This window comes from Lotus japonicus, chromosome 3 (assembly GCF_012489685.1).
Source record: "Lotus japonicus ecotype B-129 chromosome 3, LjGifu_v1.2".
Classification (NCBI taxonomy): domain Eukaryota; kingdom Viridiplantae; phylum Streptophyta; class Magnoliopsida; order Fabales; family Fabaceae; genus Lotus; species Lotus japonicus.
The window spans coordinates 91,952,708-91,970,561 of record NC_080043.1 but is presented as its reverse complement, the minus strand read 5'-3'; the positions used below and the strand labels follow the sequence as shown (position 1 = coordinate 91,970,561).

Genomic DNA, 17,854 nt, shown 5'->3' with positions numbered 1-17,854 from the left:
GTAATTGTATTTATTAACATGTGTGTTTCATTACATATAGCAACTCTCTAAAATTTTATTATATTATTTTAAATGTGTAATTATATACCTTAAACTTGTTTGAGTTTTCATAATTCGAAAACATTAAATGATTATATTATTTTAACTATTGAGCGCATGGATTGGGTTGAACTTAACTGATAGTGTCGATATCAATCTATATGGTACACAAATACTTAGATGAGAGAGTTTGACCCGCGTGGTTCTACTCGACTCCGCAACTCTCCAAGTCGTGGTTTACCCTTCCAATTTCCAAACCCCAACAACCGAACCACCGTAACATGAGTCGTTTGAGTTTTAGAACAATGCCATGAATCCATGATGACTAAAAAATAAAATTAGAGTTCCAAATAATTACCACTTTAAAAAACAAAAATTATGAGGGCATGCACTAGTATCATTAGGGATATGGAACTTATCCCAAATATTAAATTCCTCATCATGGCTGGATCAATGTAATCAAGATAAGTATATTGAAAATTACATCCAATTCTTTCCTATAATTTTTATGAAAAACTCATTCATCCACTTAGGATGGAGTTGTTTAACCCTCGCCATAAGTTAGGTTATAACCTCATTCATTAAAATAAAACCAAACCCTCCCTCTCAATTACCTTTCTTCAATTTCAACTTGTTGTCCACTCTTACTTGGTCATCAATTTCTTCATCTTCCAACCCCATTTTCACAAGGCTATATATCACATCGTTCTCACATATGCTCTCATTAAGTCCTTGGTCTTGACTACTAAGGGTCTCTTCTGCATCATGAGAGTTATCCATCATCACCTCTTCATCTAATAAAGGTGGACCGAAGTATGGAGATTTCAATATTGGAAAAGGTCGTAGGCTCAACTCCAATAATTGTTTATGACCATTCAACAACGTCATATAGTGTTTGTCAAGAACTCCATGCGGAAACCTAAGATAGTGCCTCCTGTCCAGAAGTAGAAATACATACTATTAGGGGTATCACATAGAAAAATAATATACAATTATGATTTTTCTCTACTGCCAAATAAAGTAGAGGGCTAAGAGGAGTTTGTGTACTCTTTTGCATTGCACATATGATTTTGTCTTATTGCACCATGTTGGCACTTTACACAATAGTATGAGTAGTAAAATAAACCCTCCCCTTATAAAGGTACCGGAGCAATGCTCATATAGTCATATTATTTGAACCTGTAGGTTGAGAGCTTGATTTCTAGGAGCCGCACTTTTGGGGAGACAATTGACCTTCACCACACTTGGATGAGAATTACGAGAATAATTTAACAAAAAAATTACATATCTTCATTTTTCATTTTAAATATTTTTAAATTTTGATATGATAAATAGATAGATTCTAATTTGATAACTATCAATATATATTAGAAAAGAATAACTTCTATCATGTTGATTTAGTGACGTGTCATTCTCACGTTAATTCTTAGTGACGTGTCATTATCACGTTAATTCTTAGTGACGTGTCATTCTCACGTTAATTCTCATAAATAAAAAAATTCCACATGTCATTCTCATAAAAAAATACATTTTTAAATTTTAGATTTGATTAGGATTTAGGTTGTTTATTTCTTGATTTTATCTTAATTTATTTTTGATTTATTTTTATGGTATTAATAATTTTTTATGGTATTTTTATTGAATTTTCGGATTTTTAATTAATTCAGGATTTTATGAGTTTTTATTGTGATTTGCTAGATTTTGATTGTTTTTATCTATATTTATTTATTACCTTTTTAAATTTTAGATTTGATTAGGACTTAGGTCGTTTATTTCATGATTTTATCTTAATTTATTTTATTATTTATTTTTAGAGTATTAATTAATTTTTACGGTATTTTTATTGAATTTTCGGATTTTTAATTAATTCAGGATTTTATGAGTTTTTATTGTGATTTGCTAGATTTTTGTAGTTTTTATCTATCTTTATTTACTACATTTTTTAATTTTAGATTTGATTTAAAAGATTTGTCCTAATTATCTAAGATTTACCTAGATTACTCATTACTAAATTTATTTCATCATGATTTAAATAGGTTATTAATATGTTTAATTATTTTGGGGAATTAAAGCAGTTATTATTTGATGGATACGGGGAAGATTACAATATTTGATTTGATTGGTTTCCAAATGTTAAAGAAAATGAAAGATTTTAATAATCATTCAAGAAATAAGAAATTATTATAGAAAAAAATGGAGAAAGAGGAATTGGAAAGAAGGGATAAGAGGAGAGAGAGCAGCGAATTGAGAGGGGGGGGAGGGACAATTAATGGGGAAAGAGGAAAAATATATAGGGAACCTGAAAATTTAAAATGTCAGATGAGAGAAAAGAGAGAGGAATGAAATTGGGTGAGAAAAATAGACAATTAAGGGAGAATTAATTGGGAAAGAGGAGAGCACATATTAGGAACAACTTAAAAAAAACATAAATAACTTGCAATTTAAAAAAAATAACTAAAAACGAACTCACATAATCACGTTCATGATTAATTGATGTATCAAATATAATAGACATATTCCCCGTGCAACGCACGGAAAAAAAAACACTAGTATAAAAAACTTTATTACACTCTTAATGCATAGTAATTAAAACTCATTTGATTGAAACTCTTAAGAATATTTTTTATTGTTTATGTTTAAAATTAACTCATATGCGCATAGTCAGTCCCAAGCTCGGGTAAAGGAGGAGGATTGTAATAGGTCTTAACAACTAATGCAAAACTAGTCGATAACTTCAATATGGATCAAGTGTGCATGAGAAGGTAAAATATAAAAAAGACTTTACATAGATGCAACAATGTTAAAATTGAAATCAGAATGGAATTGAAAGGCCATAAATGAAGCGATGATAGTTGTAAGTGAGACACGATCTAGGGTGTATGTGGAGGTTTTATAGAGATATTGGAACAAAAGAATGGAGAATGTAAAATTTATAAGCTTGCCAAAAACATAGAAATTAAAGAAGTCTTTGTATGATAGCTCAAGTGGTAGGAGTTGGGAGACATATGAGTTGGGTAGGGGAGGTCCAGAGATCGATTCCTGGCGGGTGCAATTTATCTTTCCGATTTACAAAAAAACATAGAAAAAAAAAAAACCAAGAGACTTAGACTAGGTTAAATGTATTAAGGACGAGGGAGGAAGAGTTTAGGTTACATATCAAGGTAATAGAGAGAATGAATGAATTACTTCAATAAACTTTAACATGGAAAGCTTGGTAGTGAGAGAGGATGAACAAAATATATGATTTATTATCGTAGAATTTGATTTGAAGAAGTTAAAGAAGCTCTTAACTGCACGTATAATAGTAGTTGGCTCATTAAGTTGTTTAATGAAATTTTGAGATCTAAACATATATCAGACGCGTGGAGGAGAAGTATTGGTCCCTATATGTAAAAGCAAGAGAGATATTTAAAATTGTTGGAACTGCCTGATAAAATTTAGGAGTCGCACTAGACTAACTGACTAAGGGAGGAGACTAGGATAAAAGAGAGAATAAATTTTGTTTTATGCTAAGAAAGTCTACAACAGAAGTCATCTACCTTCTACAAAGCTTGATGAAAAGATATCGAAGTATAAAGAAAGACTTGCATATGTTTTTTTTTTAAACTATATATATAATTAATATGATGTTGAGAAACATCCCCTCAAATCTCAATGGTGAGTACAAGCCAACAAAAAAACTGATAAAAACCCATCACAAACCACCAAAAAACCTCGTAAAAAACCCCCCCGCAAGCAAAGCCTAACCAAAAACCTCAAACACAAACCCGACAAGCACACAAGCATGCTAACGCAACAAACAACCTCCATCTACGCAACCTTGGTAAATATTCACTTACAATCGAAGAACGGCGACAGAATCAAACGATACCTATCAACCACACAAACCCTAGCTACCAAAACAAGAACCTACCTAAGCGTGCAAGCCAAAGACATAAAACACATACCTGTATGTTATGGCATGACCTCCCGTGAAGTCTTCTGATAGTAACACCCATGTATCATTAAATCCTGGTCTTGGATTAATGTCACGATAGTAGAATGTCGGTTCCTTTTCTAGCTGAGGATGGAAAATTAACCGTTCAATCAAATATCAAACCAATGCATACAATTTTTCCAATCAAACCATAAAATTGAAAAGAACTAGAAAAATGCACCTCAATTTCCAGAATTCCATGCCTGGTGTTTTCTTCTATACCAGCTCGCATGGCCAAAATATTCTTCCATGGTAATTCAAATTTGTACTTGATCATTTTACTTCTATCAAATAACTCCCACGCCAATTGTCTCGTTACAAAGTCCCACTTGGCCACCAAGTCTTGTTCAAGTATAGGCACAAACTATAACAATTACATATGCATGAAATTAAATTAACTAAATCTGTACATATTTAAACATTATTTTTTTAATGAGATCTGAGCATTAATATACATGGAACATTCCAATGATTAGCAAAGTAGCAGATAGAAACACAGCCATTGGCGTATTATTTTCAATTGTTCTTAGCTTCCACAAGTCCGAAAGTCCGATCAATGTAATTGTTATATCTCAAAGTGCTTTTCCAATCTTGGATTGAATATGTTCTGTAGAATATATCCAACATAAAGAAAGTTAGAATCAAAGGTCATGAAATAATTCATGCATATTATCAACATGGATTGCATAGATATGTACTTGTTACGCATTACCAGTCATTGAAAGAAGAAATTCACAAGTGTAAAAGCTTAGATGCTGATCATCTCAATGTTAAGGAGTTATATATAGACTGAATAATCCACAATTCCAGGGAATCGTTAATTATCTCTTTATTCAATAATTATAGAAAAAGTTTTTTTTAACTGAATTATAGAAAAAGTTAGTGTTTATATATCTACGTATCTTTCCTTTCCGATGAAGCAAAAAAAAAATCTACGTATCTTTTTTATTCTATCTACAATTATATTTTCTATGTATTTATTATTTGATATTTATTTTCCATAAGCATGCATATTTTCAGGGAGATTCACCAGAAGAAAAAAAAAATTCACCAAGGGTTTTTTAGGGAGTAATTCTGTAGCTCTGGCTAAACATGCCTTACATTTGCTAGCGCCTATGTCTGTTTTCGAGACTCTCCCTAAGTTTTAGAGTTTAATGTATATGCACTGACAGTGTAAAATAGTTTTACACAGTCATCCAATCAAAACATGCCACATAGGAGAGATAATTACATTTGACTTTAATTTTAATTAAAAGAATAATATATTTTCTGATTTGGCGGAATTTAATTGGATGTCTGTGTAAAACTATTTTACACTGTCAGTGCATATCCATTCAGTTCGATTTTTATTAGATAGTGCCTCGACTTTTTATCAGAGGTTGGTAGTTTGTTTGCTTTCTGTTTTCTCGAGTGCTGCCTTTAGCTCACTTAATTTATGGCTGGGAAAAAAACTTAGATCATGTCATGTGGCAGTGTCGGGTTAATTGTTGACCCGGAATTTAAGGCTATTTTTCTAGTCATTTTCATGTAATTATGACTTATTTCATGTATATTTGTATTTTTGAGTTAATTTAATATTTTAACAGATTTATTAGATATTTTTATAGTTTATTTTTTATTTTTTTATAAAAGATGAGATAAAAAAAGATTGAAGGAGGTTTTAGAACAAACAGATTTGAAAAGAAAATCAAAACAGATTTGGAACATAAGTTATGTGAAAAGAAGATCAAAGACATATTTCACTCAAGTGACCTGGCTGCTACATTTGTGGGTTGTTTCTCTTAGCACATACATTTGATTGACGGCCCAATCAGTCATATTGAAGATCAATGTGTTGTGAACAACATCAAAATCTCAACTCGATCCAACGGTTAACGAGTCTGCACCATTCATTTTACAGGAAGATAAGCACAAAACAACTTATAGGTAAGCCATAAACTATTTCCATAAGTTTTCGCAAATACTTGCATAAACACAAATAAGTTCTTCCAAATGAGGCCTTAAGTATTATTTGCAAAACACAATTGATTTAACTGTTTTAAGCCTTACCATTATCATAACATGGTCATTAGAAAACACAGAACCATGGTTGCTGAAACTCATCTATCCAATTACATCACATCTTCCTTTTGAGAAACTTATAATTCCACAGTACATGTTTCTAACTATCTACTATTTTGTAAGGAAAAAGAACCAAGGACTCAATTCTACAGAAATTTTTACACTTGATCATATTTTCTGATGGGAAATCTATACAAACTGAGATTAAAGCACCCAGAGCTATTTGGGCCAGTCCTTTGTGCAACTATATGCTTCTATGCTGCTTTAATCTACCATATACAGAACTATATATTTAACAGGCTATTACTACTATCTATTCTACCTCCTATTTGAAGCATGACCATACTTTAACTTCTATTATTTGAAGATTGAACTACAAGCAACATTTGACTCAATGGCCCCACACAACACCTGCAAGATCTTCAATAGAAATGATGTTTTGCATCTGGTATAGGTAGGCTAAAAGGCACCTCCTCCAACCAGCATGGTTTTAGAATCCAGAGTGACGCAGAACCCACACGCGAATGTATAAGTAACAAAACATTGTTGAAACTCTTCAACTGTTGCATTGAAGCCATGCATCATCTCATATACTGATATCTACTATGAGCTCTCTGACAAGAAGCAACTATTACTGCTACGGCTCCTTAAAACACCGGTCGTGTCGCGAACAAGAAACTTCACACAAGTTGCACCAATATCACCCAAAATTTCTACACATTCTTGCAAATCTGAGTCATTCACCATCATCACCCATTCCTCTTCATCATCTAGATATCGAAGCTGGAATGACCCGTTTTGTAATTTGAACCTTGTTGCAACTTCTTCATATAGCTGGAAACAACCTGCAGATGGATCAAACTTGAAGCGGATAGTGTCTCCTCTATAGGTAGCTTTGACAACCATTTTTGACCCACTATCAACAACACAAGCTGATTTGGCTTTCGATTTCTTCTGATTCTCAAAGCTCTGGGAGCCTGATGAACAGCCAAGCGTCATTGAGCCAGAGCCATTGGAAGAGTCTGTCATGCTTGAAGAAGTGGGGTGGTTATGTTCATCAGCACCATTTCCTCCATCGCCGCTAAGTTCAATCAAGGAGATTGAACTATTAGTATTACAAACAATATCATGGATGGAATTTTCTACTCCCATACCGTACTTGTTCAAACTCCATTGGTCCCCCTCTTTTTCAAGAACAGAACCTAGAGAGTTTTGTTCAGGACAGTCCTGAGCCTTGGTCACATCATCCACAGCCATTGATTTTGAATCTTCACTACCATCAGCAGAAGAAGCATTGTCTATCTTCAACTCGCCCTCATAGGAATTAGACATAAGTACACTTGTTGAGTGCACAAGCTGGTTCCCAACCGAACAAACACCATCATCCTCCAACTCAATGGCTGAGTTCTCACCTGGGCTACCAGGTGCTAGAGGTACTCCTGAGACCACTTCTCGTACTACAGGCTCAGTGTCTTTCACAGCACTTCTCTCAGGGAACAGAATACTTTTATGTGCACTAATGTCTTGGATGATTGATCCTCCTGCTACAAAACCCCCAGTACAAGGATCGAACTTCAGCCCTCCTTCCATTCCTTGGACAGAGTCAAGCACAATCTGTATTTTCTTTAATGAACGATTCACTTTATTAATCTTGCGGGACGGCCATCTTGAAATTCCATGTTGCCTGCATATCCTCTTAAGAGTTGTTGGGCAAACTGTTCCAGTATGAAATGTTAGTTAATGAGATGAATTTGTCTTCATTAACAAGAATGACCTTTCAAAAATATTTAATATCTTCAATGAAACATCCATCATATAACCCAAAATAATCATTTGTTAATAAATATAAAGAAATTTGGAAAAATAATGTGGAAGCTCACCACCAATGCTTTTCGCAGCATCCTTCAGACTGCCAGAAAAGTATTGTTGGAGAACACTCAAGCTAACATTCTTCTCCACTGTACTTCTCTTTTTCTCAACCTGCTTTCTTGATCCATTAATTGCCTGAAAAATAAATTTACTATGATGTTAAACTATAGTGCCAAAAGACATTAAAAAAAACTAAACCAAGAAGTTACAAAGTTGAAGAGCAAATTATATCAGATGTTTCACTCCACGGGTTCGCTCCTTTATAACATAAATGAAGTGTGATGGATATTCGGTAATTTCCCCCACAGGTTCCATTCCAGGATGCATAATAACTTGCAAGAACTGCTTCCTCAAATGAAGCAATCATATCATAAAATTAGATGAGGGTAAGAAGAAGATACAGTCAAGATATACCTGGCTTCTAGCAGCTTCGATTCCATTATTTCTCAGGTTAGTTGCCTTCAAGTACATCTTCCGGTCCAAATCATAGTCACAACCTATTGATGCCGTCTGAGAGTTTCTACCGGATATAGGAAAAATACCTTGGACTTTTTCCTTTTGAAACCCAACTTGGGAGCTTTCTATCCCTGTTAATTCAGCATCTGAAACGGTCCTCAAACTCTTACAAATTCTCTGCATAGTACCTGAGAGATTGTCTAATAGAAGTTGCTGTTCTAAACTCCCTGTCATATTGACAGGCAGAAAGAATTCTAATATGTAATCATCATCATTAGTATATGTACTCCTTAGCCTAATTGCAACTGCCGCATTCAAATTATATTTGCGTGCATGATGAACAAGGGGATATTCACTGATATCATAAGACTTGACATCGGGATAGAAGAATGGATGATTTGATTGAAGAGCTTTCCCAGCTATACCTTGCCCTTCCTCGAGATGATGTTCAGTGCATGCATGAACAAATCCTCCTACCATTTTATCATTTATATAGCAAGCTGATTCTTCAATACATAGAACACATTTTTCATTAGAACTTATATGGCCTTCTTTAATTCGGATTCTCTCGGTTTCATCTCCTATTCCCTCACTGTAACAACAGGGAATCCATGTAAGTGCCAGTGGCAATCTATGGGCATGACATACAGCTCGTAACACATCAATTATCTCAGATAAAGCAGCTCTTTTGTTATTTGATAGAGACTGCAGAAAAAGAATCAACCTAGTAAGAAGTTCCGAAATCCAGATAGAAACAAATATCAGGAAAATCAATAGGAAGAATGCAAATTCAGGATTCAGCAAGTACCTGAGGAAGAAGTCGTGGCGGCGTAATAGTCCTTAAATGTACATGCTGCAGAAAATCATGATAATACATTTATCATTACTAACTTTAATTATAACACAATCTGGAAATATCTATAACACAGAAAGGTTACTTTTATATGTAATTGGAGAGTAAAGCCATAACTGACTGAGACGCATTTAGTCTTTGAAACATTATAATGCAAATCAAGAGGTTCTTGAATCAAATAAATTGAAGAATAAAGATGCCCTTTGAAATAACTGTATCCTATTGAGTATAGAATGGGCCTATACAGAATGACTATTGACTAGAAACAGATCAGTATATGCCATTCTTATTGTTCCAATTTGTGGAAAGTACCCTAGTTTGATCACAAGAAATATGACTACACCATGCACAAAATCTTCTGCTTGCATAACTACTCCTCAACTACACTGAGATCAACATCAAATACATTGATAAGATACTTTGTCATCCAAGATAGAAATTTCTCCATGACAACCTTGTAACAAGACATCAAATGGAGACACAAGATGACAACTGAGTCTCAAATAGAGTAACACAGATATGCCAACAAACTTGAAATAAGCAGCACTAAGACAGGTAAATGCAAGAAATTGAAGTATATGTTGGAAGTGGCTAAAGGAAACCCAACCTGGAGCGCCTGAGAAACGATTTCCAATTCTCTGTCAAAATTAGACTTTTCCTTTGTAGTGACAAGTTCAAGGACAGCACTACATGGCACTTTAGAGTCCGGATCGGATATAGGAAGAGCAATTGATCCCCGAACCTCATGATTAATCGCATGCTCCAACCGCGAGTACTCAGTTTTATTGTAGTAACCAACATTGGATGTCCATTCAGGAACATGGGAGGTGAACACGCGACCAGGAAGCCCAGGACAAGAGCCTGCTTTTCCTTCTGCAGAAAATGTAAACGTCCTTGACACTTCACGATACCCTGCAAGCTTATGATCTAGCAAATAGGGTTGCTCACTTGTGCTTAAGATGAATTCATCACCATGCTTTACGGGTACCCAGACTTGTGCCAATATTCCCCCACCAGCTGATTCCTTAAAGAAGGACAAAGCCTTCAGCATTCTCTCATCAAGTGACCAACTAGATGACCAGGACATTATATGATTGCCCATATCTGAGGTATTAAGTTGCTGAAATGGGACACTTTGTTTTTGTTTAGCATCTAAGTTATTTGTATCATTTAGAACATCAAAGAACTCAAATTGGTTTTCCATTTGCTGTAATACAACTCTGTCGCCATAACTGGGCGAGCTTTGCATATCATTGTAATTTCCAGTGGCTTCTGTCATAAAGAAGGGACCACTGCTCTGCTCCACTAAATTCAATCCATCAGGTGGTGGGTATGGTACCGAAACAAATGGCGTAAGACCGTTAGCCAAATTCGGATCAGTCATGGATGGGCTATTGCACCAACCAGCATAAGTATCGAAGTTCATGAGCTCGGAGATGTTGTTAAACATGTCCTCCGAAGCTGAATTTTTCATTCCACCATCGAACGATGCCGAATAACCAATTCCTTTTCCCTTAGGGGAAAGGTGGTCTTCCATTATAAGGTTGCAGAGAAATTTTGAAATTGAAATTCAACCAATGTTATCCCTTCGAACATGAATTTGCACAAGACATTCCTTTCCAGTTTATGTAGGCCTGCAAAGGTTTAACACTGTCTGAACATTCTCAGCAGATGACAGAAAATTCATCAAAACTCAATTAAAATTATTTGGATTACAGAAAGAAAAATAATAATCTCAACCAAGGTTTTAAATTGTGGTCCGCAACCGCAACGTAAAAGGTTTTGGAGTCTCCGCAACGGGACCTCATCAACCAGAATTTGTCTGCAATTCTGCAACGCTTCCTCAACCTCAATTTAAAACCCTGATCTCAACCCCTCAAGCAAAATAGGAACTTTAAAATTGCTCCTCCCTAGAGGAAAATAGCATGAGAAAGTTCTACAGGGAAACAAATTGAATTATAGGATGTATATTTTGAATATGCCAACTCACTGAGTACTATGCTGAGCTGATTTTAAATCCTTGTACACGTCAACCTAAAATTCACTTCCTTAACTCACTTTTAACCATCCTCACCATTGAAAAACCAATAATCTCAGTTAAAATTCTGTCTTCGAAACTTATGAATATCAGGATTCAGAATTGAAGAATTACTAGTTCAACTCCCATCTCTTTTCAACTTTTCAATTTTCCAATTTTAAAGTCTTCATGAAAGTAAAAATGAGCAGAGAAGCCATCACATCCTAAAAATGAAAACCCCCAAACCAACTCCTGAGAAACCAACAACTATCCCCAACCCAAAGCTACTAATTAAAGCCTAAAATCAATTTTAATCTTCAAACAGGCACAAGTGTTGCAACAATTCAGCTCAACAGAAGTTTAAAACATCATACCAAGTAAAACAAACAACAAACCAACAGATTTAAATAAAATAAAAAAAGTAAAACAAAATTAGGTTTCCCTAAATACCTGAATGCTTGAACCCAACCTCCATAGAAGAACCATGGCATGCCCAGTCAGTGAAACAATGTAACAAATTGAGGCAAATGAGAAAGACCCAGTTGCCCAAACCGCTCTCCAATCTCCAAAAGCTTGAAACTTGACAGTCAAAATCAAAACTTTACACAAAACCCTAAGAATTCTCTTTCCACGCAGACCACACAACCTACGAGGCACCGACCTCGGAATCCTCAAACTCCAAACAAGAGGGAAAGATTCTGTGTGGTGCAGTGAACTACAACAACACAACAAGTCAACAACAACAACAGCAACAGGTTTTTTAACTGTGAAGTCAAAAATTGTTAGCAAACAGTAACAAAGGAAGAGGTGGTTTCTATAAAAGGAAAGATAACAGAGATGAAACTGGGTGATTTACAGAAAAATGGTAGCTAAAAATAGAAACCAGTCATCACCATGGTCGACTCGCCACACACACAGCCTCCACAACAAGGCTCTAGTGCTTGTTGTTTAATCATCCTCTCTGGTGTATGGACACAATAATTATAATAAAATTAGTACTAATATAGTAATGATTTTGGGAATATTTAAATTAAATCAAACTAGAGGCTGCACTTGGATTTGTATAAATTTATTGTCATGGAACCACCAAACCACCTAGATTCAAATGGAATCTCATGACTAAGACAAGGATGTTTGAATAAAAAAATAAAACAAGTAGATGTAGATTATTCTGGTGACAACAGAATGTGGATGCTGAGAATGATGTGCATTTTTACTTGTTTTTAATCTTTTCTAACCTTAAGCTGACTCCTAATGGTTGTATTTTACCACACTAAAAAAGAATTTAACAGTGTTTTTAATTTTTAAACTGTAAGCTGTTTGAATTATTATTGTTCCCTATTCATTTAGCTACATCATCTATCTTGTTATTGGATGTTATGTTTTCCTTTGTGTGCTGGATATTATTATTTATAAAAGTTTAATATAAATATATTGTGAGAGTAAACTTTACACTGACATCCAATAATATTGCATTTTTGTGCTACATATAACATATATCAAACAATTAATTTTTAAAATTCATTGATTTAATTATTTAAAAAACACTACTTCCTTTCCTGCAAGTGATTATGCCAACACGTTAAATAGAGATTAATGGCAAATATGGGAAAGAAGCATTTTTTTTATTAACGTAATATGAGAAAGAAGTTAAACCGAAGAACAGTTTGTATTAATTTTGGCAGTTCATCTTTCCTTCCTCAAAAACAGTTTTTGAAGTACGCATAGCTAATTGAGTAAATGCTAATATACCATGGCGTTTCTCCATAGTACTAATTAAAAATAGAAGGTGGTATTGAATCATAGCGGTATGTAATGGTAGCAGCGATGACATTGGCAGTTGAGGTGGTGATGGAAGGTAATGGTGATGATGGTGGTGGCAGTGATGGGTGATGATGGTAGTGGTGGCCGTGACTTAGTTGATGAAGGTGGGGTTTGCGACCCCTCAGGAACATCATATCTATATTGTGTAGACATGCTAAATATTATTCTTTAATTTCATATAAATTGTGCATTTCTCGATTTAAAAAAAAAACATTAATAAAATGAGAATTTGTTTGTTTCTGATTAAAAATAATGAAAAAAAAGCTTGAAAATCATTTATCTTTTTTAGATGTTATGTGATAAATTAATTAAAGTAGTTTTTTTTTGAAAAGTTAATAGTTTTTTTTACAACGTATAACTATTTTTTCAAAAAAAATTTCTTATAACTACTTTTCTTAATCCTAAAATAGTAAATAAATGTGACTTATATATTTGTACGGAGTGACTAATCTTTAACTTTTTTGAAACTGACTTGAACGAAAAATGGACTAATCTTTAATTAAGACTAATTCAAAGTTTTTTTTCTCTCAAAAAAAAACTTTAATTAGTCTTAGTTGTCCAACGCGTGCGCAGATTCCAGTTTACAGGGGTTGAGGGTGGCTCCTGGGGCACCGGTGATATCCCACCTGTTTTTTGCTGACGACAGTGTTATTTTCTCTCGTGCTTCCGGGGAGGAAGCGGCTACGGTTTTGTCTATTCTTGCTTTCTATGAGGACTCCTCAGGTCAGAAGATTAACTTGGACAAGTCTCAGTTTTCCTTGAGCCGAAATGTGCCTACTACCAGATCTATTGAGCTATCGAGGCTTTTGAGTATGAAGGCAGTGGAGAGCTTTGACAAGTACTTGGGTCTTCCGATGATTATGGGGCGATCAAAGAAACAGGTTTTTGCTTTTGTGAAGGAGCGAGTTTAGAAGAAGTTAAAGGGTTGGAAGGAGCGTGCTCTGTCGAGAGCAGGCAGGGAGGTGCTTGTGAAGGTGGTGGCCCAAGCGATCCCTACATATGTTATGAGCTGCTTTGTTTTGCCTGGATCTTTGTGTGATGAGGTTGAGCGGATGATTAATCGTTTCTATTGGGGTGGTGATGTCGCAAAGCGTGGTTTGAATTGGGCTCGTTGGGACCGTCTTGCACAACCCAAGGATCGTGGGGGCCTTGGTTTTCGCTCATTCAAGTCCTTTAATACAGCTTTGTTGGCTAAGCAATGGTGGCGTCTTATGAAGAATGATGGATCCTTGCTAGCACGTGTTTATCAAGTTTGTTATCATAAAAGATTGCCTTCGTCTGCTGCAAAGTTGGGCTTGCGGCCAAGCTTTACTTGGTCTAGCATTTTCAGTGCAAAGTGGGTAGTTGAGAGAGGAGGGTATTGGCGCGTTGGTTCTGGTCGTAGCATACATATTTGGGATGATTCTTTGGGTCCCTTCGAGTACTGGATACAAGCTCTATTCTGGTCGACAGTATCAGCACCAATTCACGCATGTTGCGGATTTAATTGATGAGCAGCGAGGTGTGTGGAATACTCACTTGGTTAAGACTTGTTTCTCTGCCCATGAAGCCTCGTTGGTGCTGAGTATTCCACTCTCCCACTCGGTGGTTCATGATGTGTTCGTGTGGGGCGGAACAGATGACGGAAAGTACACCACAAAGTCTGCCTATGATTTCATTATGCAGTTTCATGCAGGGCCAGTTCCTTCCTCATCTGATGTTGGTGTTCCGCCTGGGTTTTGGAACCTGTTATGGTCTTCAAAGGCTCTTCCGAGGTGCAAAGAGATGGTGTGGAGGACGTGCACGGGGGCGTTGCCATCGCGACGATCACTTGCTCGCCGGGGTATGTCCATTGATGTGGCTTGTTCGTTCTGTGATATTCAGGTAGAGTCTTCAGTTCATGCTCTTTTGGACTATCCTGAGGTTCGTTGCATTTGGTTTGGATCCTCTTTATCGGTGATGCCGCCGAATGATGTGGTAGGGACTGCTTCTCTTTGGGCGTGGCTCTATCAATTTTTCAAGCTCAAGGATGATGCACTTACCGAGCAAATCATTACGCTGTTGTGGGCTATATGGTCACGTAGGAACAAGTGGGTTTTCGAGCAAGTGAAACTGTCCCCGGAGCATACTTGGCGCTTGGCCTCTTCGGTTCGTGTGGTGATGGCCACGGATGCAGGTCCACGACAGAATGTTGCTCGAGCTGGGAACGAGAGAGCTCGCATGGCTGCATGGAAGCCACCACCAGCAGGGGTGGTGAAGGTGAACACGGATGTCTCTCTTTCAGGGTCTGGTGAGTGTGGTATGGGGCTGGTTGCTAGAGATTATAGAAGTCGGGTGCTTGCTTCAGCTGCTGCTCGACAATTTCATTCTCTCACCATTGCTGTGGCTGAAGGTATCGCTGTCAAATGGGCAATTAGGTTGGCTTTGGATTTGGGCTTCAAGGATGTGGTCTTTGAATCTGATAACATGCAAGTTGTTAGTGCATGGTCTACGTTTTCCTCTAATTTTTTCGTATTTAGAGTCAGTAGTGTCGGATTGCGTTGCTTTGTCATCTAGTTTTAGTTCTTTTAGTTTGAGTCATGTTTGTCGCGGTGCGATAAGACCGCTGATTTTATGGCAAAATATGCCTTGTCTGGTCAATGTTTTGTTTGGATAGGTGATGCTCCTCATGCTTTAGAGGGCATTCTATCCATGGATGTTGCTGCTATTTCTTCTTAATGAACTTGACCGTTTATAAAAAAAAAAGATGATAAGATTCAAGTTAAAAAAAAAATGATAAGATTGTTAGAGAAAAATTCGCATCAAATTTATAGTTTCATTTGAAAGTATCGATGGATTTTTGCTGCTGATATCCAGAGCCGGCCCTGGGCCTGTGCAAGCAGGCCCACAGCCCAGGGCCTCCAAAAAAAAGGGGTCCCAAAAAAATTTGAATACTTTTTACAGCGTTTTTACTTAAAAAAGCGCTGTAATTAGTCAATCTTTTACAGCGCTTCGTACGTGTATACTATTTAACAGCGGCGAGAGGTCCGAAGCGCTGTAAAAGGCCTTTTTTGGCTTAGTGTTCCTATTAAACTTTCTCCAAAAAAAAAATTTAGGGGTCCATTTTAATTATTAACCCAGGGCCTCCAAAATGTCGGGACCGGCCCTGCTGATATCGTTATGTTTTTAAAAATCACGGAAAATATCTAGAGTATTTTGGTTACAGGAAAATATCTAGAGTTTACCATTTTTTTGAAAAGTAGAGTTTACCTGAATCTACAAAAACTATTAATTAAATAAAATAAAATAATTAGTTATCTTATATTAGGTTTAAAATTTTATCTTGATATAAACTTTCAAAAAAATATCTTTTTTTTTTTTTGAAAAATCTTGAGATAAAACGTAAAAAAAAGAACTACCCTAGTTCAAGATTATATATAAGTGATTGTTGTTGGTGATTATTTATTAACTTGTGGTTAGTTTCAAAAAAAAAAAAAACTTGTGGTTTCGGTTTTTCCATTCTCTTTCAGAGCAGGGGAATATATCGTCAGGTTTAGGGTATGGATTCTGGAACTGCGCATTGGACCAGAGAAGAAGACAGGCTGTTTGAACATGCCATCGGTACATTTGATGAAGATACACCCGATCTATGGCAGAAGGTGGCATCATTATTCCCTAACAAAACTGTTTTTGATGTGATCAACCACTACGAGAAATTGGAAGAAGATTTGCATGAAATAGTGACAGGGAACCACGTTTATCAATATGAAGAAAGATTTGAAGAAAGCAGCAACATTGAACACATGCAGGTAAGTTTCATAACCATAATTTTCATTTGTTTTGATTTTTTTTTGTTTGTCTTACACTCCTAGTTTGGAGAAACGGGTAACCCTACAAGAGTTTTTTATTTTGTAAATCTTTTTGAACGTGACAAACATTAAATTAAGTCATGGCCGACATAGAAGCTAAAATATCCGTAGGCAATACAAACCCGAAGGACCCTCCTCTAACCCAACCATGTCATCCTATTAGGTATAGGAATGTATGAAATTAGAAATATTAAACATCTATTAATTTAGAGTTGTCTCCTCAGGTATTGGCCTTTAGGTCCCACAATTATCTTACGCCCCTAAAAAAATAAATTAGCTTAGTTTTTCTAATGACTTATATATTTATATATCATACAAATTTGTTATTTATTCGTTGTTTCTTTTCTCAAAAAAAAATTCATTACTTCTACTTAAGTGATATATCAAACGAAATACTTGATTTTAAAAAGTGTTGTATAATCTCTTATTGTTTCATTCTTGGCATTCAAAGTTTTATTGTTCAGTTTGTTCTTCATTCATTGTTTCTTCTCTTAAAGTGAATTATCATACCAAATACAAAATACTTATTGTATCATTCTTGCCGTATCATTATTTTTTAGAAAGCATAAAGTTAGAAGATTAATATAACAAAGGATAGTTTACTTAATATATTAAATTACTTTAACATCTTCGCTTTATGCCCAAAATGTCACTCACCTTGATCATTCCTAAGAATAATTATTTTTTAATTAGAAACAAACAAACTCTTATTTTATTAATGTTTAAAATTGAGATGCATGATTTGTGTGAAATTTAGAAATAACATTTAGCCTGTCTACACAATATAGATCTGATGTTACGGAGGAGTCACATGCCTTATCTCAGGTTTCACAACTGATCATTGACGCAGAGGCAACCATACAAAGGTTGCAGAGGGAGTGTGAGGACCTCCAACAGCAGATGAAGACTATGGAGCAGCAAATAGTCCAACA

General features: G+C 35.6%; 2 protein-coding genes across 4 annotated transcripts; both read right to left on the bottom strand.

Moving 5' to 3' along the window:
- Positions 1-645: 645 nt before the first annotated feature.
- Positions 646-4,518, bottom strand: LOC130745017 (uncharacterized). The gene is made up of 4 exons (XM_057597169.1): positions 4,471-4,518; positions 4,197-4,379; positions 3,987-4,099; positions 646-973 (listed from the first exon to the last, which is right to left on the bottom strand). Exons 1-4 carry the CDS (start codon positions 4,516-4,518, stop codon positions 646-648), a joined length of 672 nt encoding a protein of 223 aa, XP_057453152.1.
- A 1,586-nt stretch (positions 4,519-6,104) lies between these two features.
- On the bottom strand, positions 6,105-12,293 carry LOC130747393 (protein NLP8-like). Of its 3 annotated transcripts, none has more exons than XM_057600331.1 (6): positions 11,722-12,293; positions 9,862-10,908; positions 9,210-9,254; positions 8,360-9,106; positions 7,957-8,080; positions 6,105-7,791 (listed from the first exon to the last, which is right to left on the bottom strand). In XM_057600331.1, the coding sequence occupies exons 2-6, from the start codon at positions 10,789-10,791 to the stop codon at positions 6,680-6,682; spliced, it is 2,958 nt and encodes a 985-aa protein (XP_057456314.1). In that variant the 5' UTR covers positions 10,792-10,908; positions 11,722-12,293; the 3' UTR covers positions 6,105-6,679. The 3 variants fall into 3 exon arrangements, with proteins under 3 accessions (XP_057456314.1, XP_057456313.1, XP_057456315.1); XM_057600330.1 differs by having other exon boundaries at positions 9,862-10,904; XM_057600332.1 differs by having other exon boundaries at positions 9,862-10,888.
- Between the last annotated feature and the right edge of the window lie 5,561 nt (positions 12,294-17,854).